This window comes from Ostrea edulis, chromosome 9 (genome assembly GCF_947568905.1).
Source record: "Ostrea edulis chromosome 9, xbOstEdul1.1, whole genome shotgun sequence".
NCBI lineage: Eukaryota > Metazoa > Mollusca > Bivalvia > Ostreida > Ostreidae > Ostrea > Ostrea edulis.
In genome coordinates, this window is record NC_079172.1 from 17,561,859 (window position 1) to 17,583,079 (window position 21,221).

The 21,221-nt window shown below is 35.0% G+C and overlaps 1 protein-coding gene across 2 annotated transcripts; it reads left to right on the forward strand.

The window, feature by feature from the left end:
* Nucleotides 1-195: 195 nt before the first annotated feature.
* Nucleotides 196-20,068, forward strand: LOC125659010 (ubiquitin thioesterase ZRANB1-like). 2 transcript variants are annotated; one of them, XM_048890507.2, is made up of 8 exons: nt 196-447; nt 3,557-4,793; nt 4,991-5,062; nt 6,679-6,874; nt 10,834-10,952; nt 11,063-11,188; nt 12,523-12,752; nt 15,488-20,068. In XM_048890507.2, the coding sequence occupies exons 2-8, from the start codon at nt 3,590-3,592 to the stop codon at nt 15,716-15,718; spliced, it is 2,178 nt and encodes a 725-aa protein (XP_048746464.2). In that variant the 5' UTR covers nt 196-447; nt 3,557-3,589; the 3' UTR covers nt 15,719-20,068. The 2 variants fall into 2 exon arrangements, with proteins under 2 accessions (XP_048746464.2, XP_048746465.2); XM_048890508.2 differs by having other exon boundaries at nt 3,581-4,793.
* Nucleotides 20,069-21,221: the final 1,153 nt, after the last annotated feature.

The window sequence follows — 21,221 nt, forward strand, 5'->3', positions numbered from 1 at the left end:
ATACTCGCCCCTCTTTATTATGGCAATAAGTTTCAATGATATTTTTAAGAATAAACATGTGGTCTGATGTCCTTGCAGATTTTGTGAAACCAATCTGGCATTCATTAATTATTTTATGCTTTTCAAGAAATTTTTCTAGCCTCCTATTGAGGATACTATTTAATAATTTACCTATTGCACTAGTTATGATGTGCAATGGCCCCTTCCTTCTTTTTTTTTCATTGTATCCTTTTCCCTAAAATCATGTATGTGTGTCCCTGTGTTTCAATTCATGTTAAAGATTTCTGTTGGCTTTCTGTTTGAGCTTTTAAAGGGATATTTATTCGTTTTGTTAAAAGCAAGACGAAATCGTAGATTTATATTGTGACGTCATCAATACACAGAAGGAAAATCTTTGTTTTGGTTGCGATATCAGAGATGTGACAGTAAAAAGAGCCTTTCTGCCTGGTATAGTTTTATTATTTTGTTTTCAAACATACCCCAATATTTTTGGACTATTTTGACGTAATGTTTTAGACGTTGACTCAATGCGCAGTTGCACAATTTGAAATTTAACCGTAGCAATGTAGTATAAAATTTCCTGTTCAGACTGTTGTTATCAAGTTATTGTTCACCGTTGTTCTCGTTGTTTTACTTTGACCGTCTGTTTGACCGTTTGTTTGACCGTCTGTTTGACCGTTTGTTTGACCGTTTCCGAAGTAATTATTTTCATACTTCAGTGTGTCATGGTGTATCATTCTCTGAAGCTGTAAAATGAAAGAACATCCCATATCTAGCTGACATATGTATATAATATATCGCCCAAACTCAATAATCCAGGGTTTAAATAGAAAGGGGGAATGGGAAGAAATATGAAACAGTGTCAGGATTTATGGATTAAAAAAAAAAAAAGTCAAAGAAAGCATATTTCAGTGAGCTGACTTCAAACATTGACTATTATTCTGTGACTTTAAATAAGGGCTCTGCAGTGGTTGTATGTTAGCTGCAATAATGTAGCCCTATCCAATTTTTTTTTATTTCTGACGTTTTCGGGATAGGGCTACAATTCCATAGGATCTCCGTAATGGTGCAAAATAATTTTATGAATAACCGATAATAAACTCTGTATTAGTCCCAAATGTTGTTTACACCAAAAGAAGTACCAACTTTGTGCTCGGGCATGTCTAATAAAGGTGTTTTTCATTAAATATAATGTACAGCATGCAAAATTCTCCGTCTGCTCCGCCATGCTTGTTATCACGAGATCTCGTAGGTGGATCTAATGAAAAACCTAAATTGACAATCAGCGCGAAAATGTAGTTACTCGAGCCACTTCGACAAAGAAAGGAAAATCATATTGTTGCAGAAAGAATTTACACTCTACTGTTCGGTTTTTAACTTGATATTAAATTCAAACCTTTTCAATACCGACGAAATAGCTTTCGCCTCCATACTTGTCCATTGATGTAAATCCTACCTTATATGGCATATGCAAATGACTTGACAATCGGAAGTTGAAACTTCAGTACATCAAACATGGCGCACAAATATGAATCGAGAAATTGGAATTTATCGAAATTGTTGAAAACGGTAGAATAGAGCCTCACAAATCTTAAGTTGCAGATTGTAAATTTATATATTGACTAAGAAACATAGAATATCATTTTATTTACGTAAAGAAAGTCAGGAAATGTTTAGAATGAGCGCAAATGTTGCGGGAGTGAATCACTCCCGCATTTGCACCATTACGGAGATCCTAAGGAGTTGTAGCCCTCTCCCTACAAAAAAAAAAAAAAAAAAATCAGAGAGAGCTACATTATTGCAGCTAGTTGTATGTGAGAGGGTATCGCATTCGCCCACTCGGGTTTCCTCTGGGTACTCCTGTTTCCTCCCACATAAATGAACCCCTAGCACAAACATCCGTGCATCAAAGGACCCCATTGGAAATAAGCTTTCGAGCTTTCAAATTCATGAGTTTATCCTTGGTATTGTTGTATGTATGTTTGTATGTATGTATGTATATACCGAATAAACATTAATTTTTTTATTTATTTATTTTTACATGAAAATGCTACAAAGAGACATGTTTGGGAACTGACACTGCTCACAGAGAGTGCTGGCTCATACTGCGAGCTCTAATGACTAAAGCGTATGGAATAATCTGAGCTAAATCTGAACCTTTGACAAGAAATTCTTTTTGTCACCTATCTCAGACGTCCCTCATCAAAAATGGAAATTTAAAGATCTCGCCTAGTCACACCTTGGACTAAGTTGTGAACTTGCATGGATTATCATCCTAATCTTATGTTGATTGATTTGAGGTCACATGGTCAAGGGTCAAACTGGACATAGGAAGTTAAATTACTGTCATTTCAATATCTTGAGAACCCTTTGCTTGACAGACATCAGACTTGGTACACTGGTACATCTTAGGGAGTAGATGACCCCTACTGATTTCCTGGTCATGTGGTCAAAAGTCAAGGGTTAAGCTGGACATAGTAATATATTGTCTCTTATATTTTAAAAGTTATTTGCTTGATTGATACCAAACACAGTGTGCGAAAGTAACTTTAAAGTCCTATAGACTTTCGGTCCATAGTCATTTTATTTCCTATAGACCACAACAAATTCCTATAGACCAAAATTTAACATGCAATATTCATTGTTATTAAAAAATAAATAATTGACACAAATTCAGTTTGGTAATTTGTTCATAGTTTAATTATATTCTTTTTCAATTTCATGCACGTCAAGCTTTTCAATTAGAATTTCATTTTCCTTTTCATTTTGTTCCCGCTTAGTTTCACTGTCGGATTCTTCATCTAAGTCAATTTTGCTACGTTTCGTTTTTCTCATTATTTTCTGCGACTTTAGCCTTGCTGGAACTTGTTGTACTGACCGCTTTCTGTTTGAATCCTTAAAACCGTTCAAAACAGGACATTTCGAATTTGCACGAAAATGGCGTACATTGAAAATATCAAATTTGACACCCCCCCCCCCCCCCCCCCCCCCCCCCCCCCCGTTGTTAAAAATGTAATAATCTGATTCGAATGATTTGTAATTACATTGTGGAACATTTTATTACAGCTAAGGGGTGAACAGAAACATCAGCATACTACATATAAACTCGTCTGGTCCCACTTCTCATATATGTTAAATAAGCAGTGGGGAACCAGTATTTTACTCAGAATTCCTATAGACAAGTTGGTCTATAGCTATTTCGATTGTTATAGACCGACCCGATTTTCTATAGACATTGTCTATCGGTCCATGGTTAATTTCGCACACTGCAAACATGGTAAATTGGTACAGCATAAGGAGTAGATGACCTCTATTGATTTTTTAGGTCACATGATCAATCCAATCTGGACATAGGAAGATGTTGTCTGCTCAATGTTTTGAAATGGTCTGGCACTACTATCAATTAAATGATGCATGTGTATATTAACCCTTTTCAATTTTGCACCGGGGGGGGGGGGGGGGGGTGGGGGCATATATGTTTTACAAACATCTCTTGTTGCCATAGTTTTTCAGTTATATGAATGTATAATTGTAATGTTTTTACTGTTTGCGACAGGTTAACTTTGGTTGGATGTTGTAGAGATTCACGATGACTGATACGGACAAATGGGAGTGCCAGTTTTGTACATATCAAAATTTCCAAGTGGCAACAAAATGCACATTATGCAGTGTACGGAGACAGGATACAAGGATTTCTGATTTTGAAAATGAGGAGCAGGATATCTACAAAATGGCAGCTTCCATGGGGCACAACAAGGAAAGCAGCAAGATGTCCCCAACTTCTTCCCAAATCTGCAGCACCAGCAATGATCCAGTGAATGGTACAAAATGGGCATGTTCTGCATGTACATATCTGAACTGGCCAAAAGCAGGAAAATGTACGCAGTGTCTTCGGCCAAGGAAAAACATGTCATATGGTAGTCAGTCACCCAAACAGAGGAGTAAGTCTAGGAATGAACCATCTGGAGCTCACTCGGGGGAAAGTTCCAAATCAGGAAGGATAACTCCAGCCCGGGATGTGACACCGGGATCCCCAAAGGCAGCAAAATGCACTTCCAATAATGATATTAACAAAACCTATACAAAATATGCAAAAATAAAATGGACTTGTAAAGCTTGCACATACGAAAATTGGCCGAAAACCCAAAAATGTGTTATGTGTGGTGCAAGCAGAGGAAGATCCTCTCCAGAGATCATCACTTCCTCTCCATCTTTATCGCCCACCGAAATCACCTCAAAACAGATGGGATCCTCTTCTCCTACCCTTGCCTGTGGGGGTGGGTCCCCTCAGAGTGACAATCAGTCCGTAGAATTACAAGATCCTTTATCCTCTGGTGCTGTGATTTCTGAGGATAACAAAGCAACAGAAAAACGACTTAAACAGATTCGAAAGTGTATGAGAGAAAAAGATTGGTTGTGGTTAAATGCATGTGTTGGTGTTGTGGTTGGAGATTTAGGAGCCATCGAGTCATATTTAGCATCAGACGTTGATCCATCTCGGCAGCTAACCCAAGAAGAAGTTGCCTTGTTAAATCGACCAAGTGCATTTGAAGTTGGTTACACCCTTGTCCATCTTGCCATAAGGTTCAAGAGAGATGACATGCTTGCTGTTCTCTTGACAAGCACAGAATCCAATGCTAAGGGACTTAAACGCCTTCCCTCCCATGTTTGTCCTGATGTTGCAGCAGAAATACGCAGGGAAATTTCTTCTATTCTGCGTCAAAGGAAAGGAGGAAAAGGGGAGTTTCCTTGCCAGTTCTTTTCCGATTGTGTTACGTTTGCTCTACCATCAGGTATATTGTTTTTATTTAGTCACAGTGATTTGGAAAAACTGTGAGATGGTTTATTGATTTGAATAGAAATGAAGAACTATTTGTAAGTGTGATTTTAAAGCAAAATTGACAAATGATATTGAAGGTAAATAGAATCAATTTCATTTTGTAGAGTTCATTTGTCATTTACTATTATTCATATTTTTGTGAACTGATAGGTGTCATGGATTTACCCCAGTCCATACAGTCGCAGGTGTTCAGTGAAATCTTAGATGGAGATGTACAAAAAGGTATTTATTCCAACTCTTAATACACATTTTTTTGAAATTCAGTAGTGCAGAAAAGTACAATCTGTAATCAAGAATCAAGTGACAGTCTTAAAATGTCATGTGGGAAAATGAAAAGAGCACAAATAGATAGATTTATTTAGTATACAATTTCAAATTTACAATTCAAGTTTTACAAGCGTTTGTAACATGAATAGCCTGTTTACATAAATAGCACCTTAAATAAGAGAATGATATTGAATAAAATTATAAAAGGGAAATTCCATGGTATTGGGTAACTTATGAATACTGTAAACATTATTAAAAAATAAGAATAATAACTAATATTATGACATTTGATATACAAGTACCTGGAAAACCTTCAGCCCCAGAAAGGCTTATTTCAGCCCCAGAAAGGCTTATTTTAGGCCTAGAAGGGCATATTTCAGCCCCAGAAAGGCTTATTTCAGCCCTAGAATGGCTTATTTCGGTCCTAGAATGGTTTATTTCAGGCCTAGAATGGCTTATTTCAGCCCTAGGAAGGCTTATTTCAGGCCTAGAATGGCTTATTTCAGTCCTAGAAAGGCTTATTTCAGCCCTAGGAAGGCTTATTTCAGCTCTAGGAAGGCTTATTTCAGCTCTAGGAAGGCTTATTTCAGTCCTAGGAAGGCTTATTTCAGCCCTAGGAAGGCTTATTTCAGTCCTAGAAAGGCTTATTTCAGGCCTAGAATGGCTTATTTCAGCCCTAGATAGTCTTATTTCAGCCATAGAAAGGCTTATTTCAGCCATAGAAAGGCTTATTTCAGGCCTAGAATGGCTTATTTCAGCTCTAGAAAAGCGTATTAGAAAGGCTTATTTCAGCTCTAGAAAGGCATATTTCCAATTCTCTGATCTTCTCTAGAATCTCGATAGTCATCCATGGTTCTGTTCTTTGTATTAACTGGACTTCTCTGAATGGGGCGACTTTGTCTGAAATGGATGTAGAAGTTCTCTGTAATGTCACTCATGCATTATTCATACAAAAAGTAAAACAGGAATTCTAGTCTCTATTTATAAATTTTTCTTCTTCTTTTTATCATAATTTTTCAGCAATGAAATTTTTATTGTACATGTATTATGGTTTTTGAAATGGACCTTTGTTATTCTTCTGGTACAGTAGTAGTATACAGTGATTACTGAGACAGACTGGAATAATTCTCTGTTGTATGACATTTTTATGCCTGTTTGTGTTTGTTAAGATATGATTGATGATTGTAACTTAAGGTTCTGTGCTTCTGGTTTGGTCTTCAATAAGTTTAGAATCAAACAGCTGGAGCATTGGATAAACATAAAATTTTGATTTGATTGCAGCTGGCATACGTGCCCATGCATGTCCTTCAAGACAGCCCAGCCTCAATAGAATAGTATCATCTAATGACTTTTGATATGTGGAATAATGAACTTTTGTTGAGGTTTAATTTTTGGTGTTTTTGTGGTATGAACATATTCATACTTTTTTGTGAACAATTGACATTGCACTACTTCATCCACGAAGTCAAGTCCCCATGGAAAGTATGCACACTATGAAAATCTGATCTCACAAAATTAAATGATTTTGAAATAATTCCTGTGAGCAATACATGATGCTTGATTTGTTTTAGAGTTGGAAGATGATTTAGTAATAAACTGGAGTCTGGAACTGACGGTGAGGTTAGGAAGCCGTCTGTATGCTCTGTGGAATCGCACTGCGGGGGACTGTCTTCTGGATTCTCTACTGCAGGCAACATGGGGAGTGTTTGATTCGGAGAACACACTCAGACAAGCCCTCTCAGAGAGTATAAATGATGGTGCTATGATGTAAGATTCTTGTCGGAATTTGAACAAATTGTTGTTATAAATAAGATGTATACAATTGTTAGGTCACCTGAGTAAACTTTTGCAATTGGTTGTCGTCTGTCGTTGTGTGTTAACAATTGAACATTTTTAACTTCTTGATAACTACCAGTCCAATTCTTTTCAAATTTGGTATCTTTGGGACAAGGGGGACATGAATTGTAAATTCCAGGACTCCTGCACCTCTGGGGCCCTAGGGGTGGGGCAAAAACTGCCCAAAATTGACCAATATTGAAAAATCTTCTTCTCTAGAACCGCACGTATAAGAAAAACTAAATTCATAGTGATGTAGAGCAGGAAGACCTCTACCAAAATGTAAATTTCATGATCCCCGGGCTAGGGGTTCTGACCCCAGGGTAGGGCCAAATTTAGTATATAATGTTTATGTGTAAACACTTAAATAACATCTTTAGTGCTAATGATACGAAATTGAAACTAAATGAATATTTAGAAAGAGCAGGTAGTCCTTTACCAAAATTGTAAATTTGATGATCTCCAGAGTAGAGGTTCTGACCCCAGGGTGGGGCCAAACTTAGTATGTAGTATTTATGTGTAAGTTTGCTGATACTGTATAAAATCTAAATGCATACTAATTAGGAATAGCAGAAAAGGATGTACAAAAAATGGTGAATTTCACAACCCAGGGTTTTCCTGGGTTTTGACTCTAGTGGTCCAAATTAGTCATATCTTTTGATGTTTTAATGTTAATACACCTATTATTTAAAGCCTTTCATCAGTGTATGCACTTTTGAGGGCATTTAAGTTTTGAGAACACATCTTGTTTTATACTGTTGCTGAACATTAGAATTTGTCTTAGATATTCAGAACGGCAATTTTTTTTCTAGATTTCATAGCCCTTGGGTGTAGTGATACTTTTTCACTAGTACTCAGGTGACCGATAATGCTTGTGGGCCTCTTGTTCCTACTTTTCACAAACTATCTTTTGAACCAAGGGTGATGAGGATTTGATATTTCACATATAGATACCTCATTACAAGGTATTTGTTTTGGTACCAAGACTTTGACCTATTGATCTTGAACTTTGACAGACTTTGATCTACTTTTCAAATAACATAATTTATGTGTCAGCCACCACATAGATTAACTGGCAGCTGCCACTTAATTATACCTTATATATACAGCTTCATTGCATAGGGTATATAATGTTTTGACCTGTCCGTCAGTCCCTTTTTTGTCAGCGCAACTCCTCTGAGACCACTCAACAGAATTTCATGAAACTTTGTAGTTAATAAGGACACACTGTGTAGATGTGCTTATTCCCAGGAAATTCTGATTCAATTATTTTTCTAGGAGTTATGACCCTTTTGAACTTAGAATTTTGAGTCCATCTGTCCTGTTCTTGCAGTAATGCATAGATTTACCATTCATTGTGAGGCATTGTCAAGCAATGTTGAAATGTGGGGTATGTGAGCTTGCTCACTATTGCTTTCTTTCATTTATCTGGTGGCCGCCACTTAATTTATACATGGCAGCTACCAATATCGAAAACAATTCATTTCTGCTGAATGATTATTTTTTACGTAGCATCATTTTTCAATGTGTTCAGACAGTGGAGGAGAAGTTGTCTTCTAAGATTGTTGACAAGCAGAAAAGTAATATAAAAATTTCTCGTTTGCCCAAACTTCGTATTTCTAAGGAGGGCTACATTCGTCCTTCAATTCATCAGTTCATTCAAGGTTACATTCCTACCATTCATTAATACCACCAATCGAGTGGGATGGGGTCCAATCTGCCAATATATCTTATTTTGCATTTGAAAGTAACTTAATTTGTATGTAAAGATAAAATGAATGCTGTCAAAATAGTGGAGGGGCATCCCCCTCTCTCTATGTGCCTGGTACATTAGTATAATAAGTACACATGAAGATTTTCTCATGTGCAAATCTGTCAACACTTGATATCATGAACATTCATATAGAATTGTAAATTAACAGCACGATTGACATTGCTTTTAATTGTATAACACATACATATTACTAATTATTGGAAAGTGCAGTTATAGGAGTTGCACCCCTTTCATTTTGGAAAAGAGAGACAGCAGTTGAATTAACTAGCAGCTGCCATATTAATTTAGTTGCAGCCACCAGTTAAATTCAGTTGCGGCTGCCTCATAGATTAAGTGATGGCCAACACATAAGTTAAGCGACTGCTGCCAGTTAATTCATATGGCAGCTGCCAGATAAATGGTGGCCGCCAGATAATAAGTTGACTGTTGTGGTTGCCAGTTTGATTAAGTAATGGCCATCAGATGAATTAAGTGGCGGCTGCCAATGAAAGTGTTATTAATTCTATTGACTTCCATAGAGCCGTGCTTCCTGTCAAGCTGTGTTGTCTCCTGACGACTCTTGTTGTCAGAGTTATGCCCCTTGGACTTAAAATGTCAAACAATTCCGTTTCAGTTCATTATTTCAGTCATATTTGGACATTTTTTAATTGAAATTTGGGATATAGATATGTTGTGAGAATTTGCAGGTCAAATACTTATATGGGTGCAACTTGATAAGTTATGGCCTTTGAGCTAAGGATTTAAAAAAAATCAAAAATTCATATTCACATGAGTAAAACAGCAATATAAAGTCCTAGATTTAAACTTTTTTGCCAGCGGGGGCATTTGTATTGCTTCGACATTTCTCTTGTTATACCCCCGAGATTGAAGGTCAGGGGGCATATTTTGTTTTTGTCCTGTCTGTCATTCTGTAATTCCGTAATTCTGTTTGAAACTTTAACCTTGCTAATAACTTTTGAACAGTAAGTGTTAGAGCTTTTATATTTCACATGAGTATTCCTTGTGACAAGACCTTTCCATGGGTACTAAAGCTTTTGACCTTGACATTTGACCTACTTTTAAAAAGTTGACATTGGTCATAACTTCTAAATGGTAAATATTGGAGCCAATCTAATTAAAATTAGATCCTTTGATCCGCTCATCTACTATCGCTACACAAGGATCTAACAACACCCCATTAGAGGTCATCTCAGATTGAACTTTGTTGAGAAAATAGCAGCCAATCAAATTCTAATCTCTTGACCAATCAGAATATCGCATCTAAAGGTCAGTCGGAAAAGACGAAACAAACATATTTATACCCGAGAGCCTAAATTTTGTGTCTGGTATTACGAAACAGTTCAACAACTTCAATTGTTATAATAGTTTCACAGATTCACAAACCTGCGGTGATCTTTAAAACTCTTTTCTTTCTAGTTGATGAACTTTGAACCTGCGCCTACTTTCCCTGAAAACGGATATGATGCTATCGATTTCTTTCTTATATTTAATGATTTTCTCGACTTTCGTGAAACACTTTACACAAACTCCCTCCGAGTGTGGCGGCAACTCGATGATCTTCTGTATGGTATCCCTTTTCTCATCGGTCAGCCTAAGTTTCAGCTTCGAAAGCTTCTTCCATGTCGCAGTACCGTTTCGATCAACTTCTTTTATTAGAAATGAAAACCCGCACAGACAACAAATATTGCATAAACTATATATCCTGTGTGGTGTGAACGGTGAGGCTGGTATGGCCGCAGCCATTTTACTTGTTTATATACACGTTCGGAAGTCGTCATTCCGAGAATATACAATCGCACCGAAGATTCTAAAGCTGATCGTTGATTGGTCAATGCAAAAGTTCAATCTGAGATGACCTCTAATGGGGAGTTGTTAGATCCTTGTGTAGCGATAGTAGATGAGCGGATCAAAGGATCTAATTTTAATTAGATTGATATTGGAGCTTTCATATTGTACATGAGCATTTCTTGTGACAAGATCTCTCTATTGGTACCAAGATATTTGTCCTTGTGACCTTGGCCATCTTTGAAATTGGCCATTATTGGGGTATTTGTGTTTCATAAACATATCTTGTTTTCTTTTTTCATTCATTATCATTGATATTTTTGGCTGATAGGTTTTACCCAAGATGGAAGGAATATGAGTCCATGCATGCTGAGAGCTTGCAGTTTTCTCTGGATGAGGCTCAGTGGCAAAATGATTGGGCAGAACTCCTCAACTTAGCAAGTCAACCTGGTAAGAGATTGCTTCAAGATTTAAGAATAATTTTACATGTATATTTAGGGAAGGTATTTTTAATCTGCATTACTTATTAAACAGACTTTTGTTGTTCTTGTTTTTAACAGGTGCTTCTTTAGAACAGACTCATATATTTGCATTGGCTCATATTCTTCGTAGACCCATTATTGTTTATGGAGTGAAGTATGTTAAAAGTTTCAGAGGAGAATCCTTGGGATTAGCAAGATTTCAAGGTAATCTAGACATGTATCACAATTACTTCCCACAATTCAGGTTCTCACACCCATTTTTTGAACTGGGGACAAGGCCTTGAAATTTGGAAAAAGTAGCAATAGTTTGGGAAAAAATAAATTTTAAATTGCTAATTTCTTCGCAAATGGCAATATATTGAAATTTTGTGGAAAAAAAAGGGGGAGGGGGTTGATTGTGTCGCCTGCGTTACACGCAGTGGCGACATATAGGGATCACTATCCGTCGTCCTGCGTCGTCGTCTGGCGTCGTCGTCGTCACAAAAAATTTCTGTCACAGTTTTCTCAAGAACCACATGGGGCAACTCCATGATATTTGGCACAGAGCATCAGTGTGGCCAACTGTATTGTGTAAGACATTTTCGAATCTGTCGCTTATCAACTTCCTGTTTGCCGGGACTTAGAATTTTTTACAGCAAAAAAATTTTTTGCTGAAGATTTTATTTTATGATTAACTGAAGGACAGTATTTTTATGTACAAAAGGACAGTATTTGTAATTCCCATACTGAAGGACAGTATATGTGATTTCAGAACAGCACTATTTATGATTTTTCTTGAGAAACAGTAAATTGGATATATAAAAAGACAACAAGACTAAGCAGTAAACCCAACAGATAATTACTTATGGTTATTACCATTGTCTTGAAGAGCACAGTAACAGGTTGATACATATTTTCAAACATATGTTTTCATTCAGTCTACATTTAATAAATGTCTTAATTTCAAACAGATTCTCCCACAAATTCCATTGCATAATAATGTCTCATCTTTCAATTTCAATTAAGTTATCGTTAAAGAATGTTTAGTAATTCTCAAAACCTTTAAAAGGAGTATTAAACTGACAAAAACCATTTGAATAATTTACTTTTTCAACATTATACGTGATATATTACATATAGAATGAACTAGCAGGCGACACATGTCTTCCAGGGAAGACTTAATACTGCGTTTGACTATTAATACATCATGTTTATTTGGAATATTTCACCTTCAGTTTGGGGAATGGTGTATTTTCTGATTGGTAACAGGCTTGTCAACAGCCCAAAATTTATAGAATAAAAAACCCACAAGTAATTGGTACATCATTTCTAGTGGTGAAATTGATGGGGGAATATTTTTTCAAAATGCCCTAAAATAATGTGCATATATAGTTGTTTTATTTGCCTCATTTAGTTTATAGGAAACATTTTTCATTCAAAGTCTTCATAATCTATTGTGAGTGTTTAATTGTTTTACTTTACTGATACACACTACTATTAATTGATAAAATCACATCCATACATGTTTGGCTAAGGTATAATTGTGCGAGTATTTTCAGGTGTATACTTGCCCTTACTTTGGGAAAAGGGATTTTGTTGGAAGACACCAATAGCATTAGGATATACAAGGGGCCATTTCTCTGCCCTTGTTACTATGGAAATGGACACAGATGGTATCCCAGGGGCTGGTGCTCACATTGAACCTAATGATGACGATGAAGTTGCTTACTTGCCATTAGTTGATTATGAAGGAAAACTTCTCCCAGTGCCTTTTTCAATGGGCTCAGAGGTTGTAAATTGATATGTTATTTTCAAATTACTTTCAAAATACCTATGATAACTTACGTCATGTAATGTATATTTAGAATGGTTGAGGGTATCACTTCAAACATACATTTTTTATATGCTCGTCTTTAGACGGGATGTATTATGGTACAGTGATGTCTGTATGCATGTCCGTCCGTCTGTCCATTAGGGGTTTTCTGTTTCTAATTTCATTTCTCTGTCACATATCAAGCTGAAGCTTGCTATATAGCTTCTTTGTGGATCACTCTAGATCTTATTGCAATTTTGATCCATTTTTACATCTCTTGCAGGAGTTTTGCCCCTTTATTTGAAAATTATTGTTATATGGAGGGTACGTAATTGGTCTGGGTAACTCCTCCCACAGTTTTCAAGTGAGGACTATCTTGTGTTACAGAATATTTGTATGAGTATGGAAGATGTGCATATATTAAGGATTTTGATTTCCTTCAATTTTTGAAAAAAATACAGGTTGTTGAACTTGGTCAGTTTTGAGGAAATATTGCATAGAGAGTACATGATTTGTCGTTTATTTTTCCTTCTACAGTTTTCAAGTGAGGACCTTCTTCTTTTACAGAATATTTTTATGGATATGGAAGATGTGCATGTGGCATGGATTTTTATTTTCTTCAATTTTTAAGAAAATTACAGGTTGTTGAACTTGGTCCTTTATTAGGAAATATTCATATTATGCAAAAAAAGTATGTCACAGCCTGATGATAGCTGATACTACCTAAAGCAAAGTTCTACAAATTATGGCTTAAGAAAAACACCCTATGTAAGCATTTTCACGGGCATATTATGTACTGTTTGTGGTGCTCTTGTTTCTTCTAAGTTTGTCTAATTTGATAGTTCTTTATGTTTGACAGTAGTGATAAATGTGAAAGAGATTGTCTTTTTAGTCTCCGAAAAAAATCAGACTAATATTAACGTGTTTTTTTTCTTGATATCATTTCTCCAAATCTATATTGGATTATATAGGGAATGTATGCAGTTCCATTTGATCTTTCTTAAAAGTTGTTTAATATGATATACGATCATGTTATATTTGATGGCTGTATGGTATGTAAGAAAAAATGTCTGCTTAGTTTTTATGAAAAACCCGACTAAGTCATCATGAGTTGTTGAGGCACAGGGGCTAAGCCCATTTGGGCCCGAATTCTGTGATACCATAAATATAGAAAGTTCTATTTCTAAAATTATATACTGGTAAAAGTTTCGTTTAAAGCAGATTTTTCAAATTACATGTTAAATCTGAACACATTTAAACAGTTTCTAGTGTTTGACACATCTCATTTTGTTTTAAACATGATATTTTCTATTGAGCAATCTATATGTAAACAGCAACATGGCACGAGCCTTGTTTGCACAACAAGGAAATTGTGATCAGTGCTGTTTCTCACATGTAACTCAACAACTGATATTCAAATTTTGGTTAACAATTAGAAATACTTCAGTCAAGCATTGTAAACAATAAAAATGGAAAAATAAAATTTGAAAATTTTGAGCTCAAATCGTCGTGTCCATGCTAGGCCAAAAAAGTTAAAATTTACAATGAAGCTTTTTGACATAAGAGTAGATTCAAGTTTGTTCAAATTATGGTATCTGGGGGTTGGGGGGGGGGTGTCAATATAGGGAATCAAAGTTTTATATGGAAATGTACAAAAAAAATGTATTCAAATTAATTTTGTTCAAGAGAAGCAGGGCCACACACTAAATCAAATCCAAATCCAAATGTTCCGAAGGTGTTTGCATTCAAGTTTTTCTTATGTCCCTTCCACTACAGTCGAGGACATTTTTTGTCCTGTCTGTTTGAAACTAACCTTGCTCATAACTTTTGAGTGGTAATGATAGGGCTTTCATATTTTATATGCACATTCCTTGTGACATGATCTTTTCTATGGTACCAGAATTTTTAACCTTGTGACCATGACCTTGAAGTTTGACGTACGTTAATAAAAGAAATTAACCTGTGTTGTGTTTTATGACCTTATAGCATACATAATGTCTCAATTACATTTTGTGGCACAGTTCTCGATCCTTTGGGCATAAAAATTTAAACCCATGATAGTCCTCAAAGAAGAATAATATATATACCTATCAGATTTTCATGAATGAAAATTATAGGGGATTATGTGTAATAATGTTGTGGTATTGAAGACTTTACTCCATGTAACAAAAAATTTCTTTGCTTTAGTAATTGAGCCCTTATGCCTCATAGTTTTCTTCTTCTAATAATCATCCCCTAGCATCAGGGGACTGACCTGAATTGTACATTATATCCAAAGTTCAATACAACCGATGCTGAACTACACAAATATTGCTACCGGGGGATTTATTGTAACATCAATATAACAGATAGTTCAATATAACCGACTTAAATATAAGTGGAGTGGACTGTATACCCTTTACTTCATGTGCAGTCAGAAATTTAATGGTAGACAGAATACAGGAATGTCATTTCTGCAACTTCATAATTGCTTAAAGAATTTAGATTGGAAGGAGAAGTGATTTCTAGATTAAAAGTTAGGATTAAAGTAACCCAGAGGTGGTATTTTGTCTCAAATTGAAAATGGTACTTTCAAATCGTGTCATGCTGCTAGGGATGTTCATTTTGTGCTCTTATTCAAATTTTATCTAGCTGTGCAAACAATTTTCAAAATTCTATCATAAGATATGATAAACTGTCAATATTTCATGATAGTTATTTCGCTTTTTTAGGTTGGCCGTGAAGAAAGCATTTTCCACGAGTGGCTGGACTGTGTTGTTACTAAGGGTGGTTGTTTGGTGGCACTACAGAAAGTGGGCAAGAGGCCCCTGATGATCAAACAGATGGTGGACGAATGGCTGGATCACTACAGGCAGCTACCACAGGTCACCTTGTCAACAAATAAACAAACAACTCTGTCCTCGCAGACATTCTCTAGTGATGGAGAGAGTGATCAAGAATGAAAGTGATAGGATAATGATTGAAAGTGATAATATACTGGAGTTGTTTGATAATATCAGAGTTATGCACACTTTGCTTTTACAGAAAGCAAAACATTTTTCTTTCTGGTTGTTTCTTTTTTTCCCCCTTTAAACCTTTTTATTGATTATTTTTAAGTTTTAATATTAGATTTTACTTGAACATGTTTGAAGTGTGATTTTGATATCTTATGTGTACATGTTTGACTTTCAGTTGATCTGGAGGTATATCCTAGTGATTTTTACTTGATACCTTGCATGAGAGTGTGTGTCACTGCCAATCTAATTAAAATTAAATCCTTTGATCTGCTTACTTAATTTACTAGCAAGTATGGGATCAGATCTAACTTAAATTAGATTGTGCCACTGTCGTTTGGGAATATCTTCCCTAAGTGTTCGTGCTTTTATTATTCTAATTTTAGTGTAAGATGACAACATTGTACCCTGTCTTTCCAAGACATTTTCCATTGACAGAAGTATTGAAGTGTGTGTGGTGAATTAAAAATTAGTGTCTTTCAACGATATGTACAGCTTGTGCTTGTCATATTACAGTGCAGGAAGTGTGAGGTGTCAATCAGTATTACATCGGATGTTTAACCGGGGTAGTTTTAATTATTCCATTTGATTTTATGCATGTCAAATAGTTAAACTTTACAATGAATATATTTATTACGTAAGTGTTATTACATTTTTGTATGTAAAGTCACTGCCCTGCATACATAAACACAAATTATTCTTGTAGGTGCGCATATTGTATACATTTTCCTTTAAGTTTCTGTCATCATAGTAAATTTATTTTAAATATTTCAGTTTCCACTTAAGGAGGAATAACACATCGTTATAATGGCTGACTTCCTTATGAATTAAAATATAAATATCAACAATACTTATATAATCCTTTTAAATCTAATTGCCTTGCTGGATAACTTAGTACATTAATATGTCGACAGCTGATCTGTAGATTGAGGGTTTGAGTCTAGCAGGGATTTAATTTTTTTCATTAATTTGTCCCAAAACCTACTTTTTTTTTTTAACTAAATAAGATAATTTTTCAAAGTTTTCTATTTCAAAATATTGTACATATCATCCACTTTCCATCCATAACAGACATCTTTGGTAGGTTAATATTCCTCCTTACAGTTTTTAAAATGGCATGAAGGAAACAGGTTTTTACATTGAATGATTATCCAAACTTGTCCAAAGATATGTACCTCCAAAGCACCCAGTGATCTATATATTTATATATAGATGTGTGTGTATATATATTTATATACATACACATAAATGTTTTGCCTCCTTTTCACATGGATCAGTAATAATGTTGAATTTTCAGAGGTTTAGCCATGGAGTGTAGTTGTTACTTATTCTAAAAATCATTCCTTAATTGTATTTGTTTGACTTTGAGTGTTTGTTGGGTGTTATTCATAATTTGTACCATATACACTGCCTCAAAAACTCCTACATCCTGAATACTGTGTAGTTTTGATCATTGGTCAATTTCTTTTGGTCTGCAGGAGATCAAAATGAGTTAGAAATTCAAACTTTAAGTAATTTACCTTTGATATGTTTTTGTGATGCAAAATCACTTATGCCACTTAAAAGTTTTTTCCTCCCTTTTTATACCCCTGTTTTTTGATGGACTGTATTATAGTATGGGTTTTCTTGTCTGTCTGTTAGCTTTTTTTGTGTCTGTCACACTGTAAGGCTTAGAACCATCAAACTTGGTCAGTTGATGCATCTTGTGGGGAATGTGCATTGGGACCCCAAAGTAGGTCACTGTGACCTTGTTTTGACGTTCTATGGCTACATATACAATTTGTGTACCGGTCATATCTTGAGTACAGTGGGGGCTTAGGACCATCAAACTTCGTCAGTCGATGCATCTCTGGGTTGTACTGTATATCTTGCCACAAAACTCACATTTGATAGTATTTTGATATCGGTTTAATCAGTAACAATTGAACAAGAGTGGTAGTTTAAATACAATACTCGGACGACTATGGTGTTATTAATGAATGTAATTCCTCATTTTAAATGTTCATTAAAGTCAAAACAAAATTTTTGATAAGAACATCTCATGAAGAACTAGCCTGCTTTGTAATGTACATCAGTATTATTAATTTTGTGAGTGTATGACAACAGTGCACTAGATATTCACTACATACTAAAACGGGTTATTTGTAATGTTTGTTTTTAAAGTTTACCTATAATACACATAAAAAACAGAGTGTTGTCATTAAACAAAACGCAGATCGCATTACATTATCAAACGGCTAAAGGGACCTCGACACCCATTATGTATTATATAAACAACGGTAATGAATTGATCAGCCAATTACTGGAACGGATTTTACCAGGTAGAAGGCTTGGACAAGGAGAACAACATGATTAAAAACAGCCTGGGCTATCCATTATTTATTTATTGTGTATTTAACATGAGGTTATTGGTAATAAAAGTGAAGATTGATGTTCAGGAAATAATTATACAACAAAGAAATACAACTATTGCTAGTAAAATGACGATAGCTATGAGTTAATAGAAAATTTTATTAAATTCAGTCCGACATATTATGAGAGGGTCAATGTCCTAAACAATTATCTGAAATTACGTTAATCCACTTACGTGTGTTTCGACTTATGTATGAGAATATTTACATTTTCAATGGTTTTGCCTTTGATATTTCTACCAATTGTAATGATTCATATTTCCTGATGAATGTGCAGCAGTTTTGAACAATACATGTATGATGAATCTTGATATATTTTGTAGGTCTTATTTCAATGGCTTGGAATGCAAATAGAAATGAAAATAGCTTGTAAATATAAGAAATAAACTTCTGTTTTGAAACTATGTGAAGGTATGAACTGCAACACTTGATGCTGGTTAACACGCTTCCTGAAGTCTGCTGGCGTGCAGTGTCACAGTTCATACCCTCGTGTATTTACAAAAATGAAATTCATTTCTTGTATGGTACATGTACCCTAGTGGTGTACTTTTGTGTGGTTTAGATCTTGTATGCATGTATTTTTAGGAACACAGGATTTTTATATTATGTGTTTATATTTGTTCTACCATTTACTTTAAACTAGTGCTTAATTGTTGTTCGCTCACCTGAGACGAAGGCTCAAGTGAACTTTTCTGATTGAAATTTATCTGTGTTTTGTTGTCAGCATCATCATAAACTTTTCACATATTCTCCAGAACCACTGAGCCAATTTCAACCAAACTTGGCACAGAATATCCTTTGGTGAAGGGGATTAATGTTTGTTCAAATGAAGGGCCATTCCCCCTTCCAAGGGGAGATAATCAATACAAGGTAATGAATAGGGTGGGGTCTTTTTAAGAACAACAGGTCTATGAACAGAATGTGAATAGAATATGCAATCAATCTGAGGTAGTGCAGATTCAAGTTACTTGAGTCCTGGTCCCGGGAGGAGGGTTGGAGCCAGAATATTGATTATCAAAATTTCATGTGTGAATATATTTCATAAAGAAATGCTCAAAATCCTTTTCTCAAATATTCTTATGTTGTGTGGATTCCTGTTTGGTTAGTCATGACCCTGTGGGGCTTAGGTTGGGTCAGAATATGGATTAAAAAAATTACTGGGAGTAAAGATTGCAAAAAATCTTTCAAGAGTTTTCTTCTAAAGAACAGAAGGGTCAGCGTGACTCAGGTGAGTGTTTTAGTTCTCTTAGTTTTGTTACATTTTAAATATATTTAGATTCATTTTTCAGATTCCAATAAAAGGGGTATGCATATAGATTTAGTGTACAACAGAGGGATAATAGAAGTTTTTGATTTAGATTAAGCAGGTATTATATGGATTCTGTTCATAATGTTCTCATTAATTATGATATGTGTAATTTGTGTCTAAAAGGAAAATGGTGTGTCTATATGAATTAATGAAGGTTGTTTACCCCCTGGTGGAAGAACAGCTGTCATGGCTGATCTTACTGTTGTTGGTAGGAGATGCCCACTTTCTGTAAGCTAAGCTTCTATTTGTGAGAAATTTCACTTTCTGTAAGCTAAGGCTCTATTTGTGAGAAATTTTACTTTCTGTCAGCTAAGCCGCTATTTGTGAGAAATTTCACTCTCTGTAAGCTAAGCTTCTATTTGTGAGAAATTTCATTTTCTGTAAGCCAAGCCTCTATTTGTGAGAAATTTCACTTTCTGTAAGCTAATTAAGCTTCTATTTGTGAGAAATATCTGAAAGATATCTGTGCTAGAGGTTTGTGAATACCTCTCATTACGCGTGTAATTTTGGTCAATGGATACAGTGTAAGGCTTTTATTTGTGAATATTAGTTGCTATGAATAAAAATGGTTTAACTTCATAGCATTTGCTTAATTACATACTTAGGTACCGGTAGGAGTGTTTGAGATTTGGGCTTTAATATATCAAATATTATACCTACAGACACTCATTTTTTTTCTGATGATATTCAACATCGTCCATGTCTATTGCTTATTTGTGCGTGTAATTGATATTTTGTTTGAAACATCCTGTATTTGTGCGTGTAATTGATATTTTGTTGGAAACATCCTGTATTTGTGCAATATGTATTAAAAGCCTCAAGTTCTCCACAATAAACTGAAAAAAATATATGGGTTTTTATCATTTTTAAAACTAAGACGGCAGGATTCTTTTATATCCAAGTTTTTAAATTCCAGCACTAAAATACGTGTAAAATGTATGGAATGCCAAATTAACATAAACTCAAATAATTGCAGATATCTTTAATTATTTGAAGATATCATCAATTCATTTGATGCGTGCAACAATTCAATTAATTAAAAGGTCTCCTCAAATAATTAATGATATCTTCAATTCTGAATTATTGTGTGCATTAATTGAATTGTTGATAACATAAATTATTCAGCTGAATTGATGAGCGCAAGAATTAAATTGCTGTCTTCAAATGAATTTATGAAGTCAACAATTGAATTGATGCATGCTACAATTCAATTGAAGAGGGCAATCATTCAATTACTGTGCGCATCAATTCATTTAATACTTGCACTAATTGAATTGTAGTGCACATCAATTGAATTAATGCAAGCAAATAATTGAATTATTACTCCCTTTATGTGAATTAATGATATCATGTGTGCAATAATTCTTTAGAGAGAGCACCTATATAATATGAGATATCTTAAATTCAGCATCTCCACAATTGAATTAATGATGTTTTTAATTGTTGCTCTCTTTAAAATAATGGATGAGTGCATTAATCATTAATTTCTAATATAAAAGTGTTGTAAATAAAGATAATTCTTCAATTAAATTATCGCAATTCACCTTTGAATTAGAACGCTTTGGCCGATATAGTATTGCGTTGTGTGACGACTCAATTGAATCTGTTTGTAATACAATTGCGAAATGCAACAGAAACTCTCATTGGTCCATATGTACAAGTCCGCCCAAATTCCCTTATACGGGAGTAGTCAGCATTTGAAAACATGACGGCCAGATGCTAGATGGAAAAA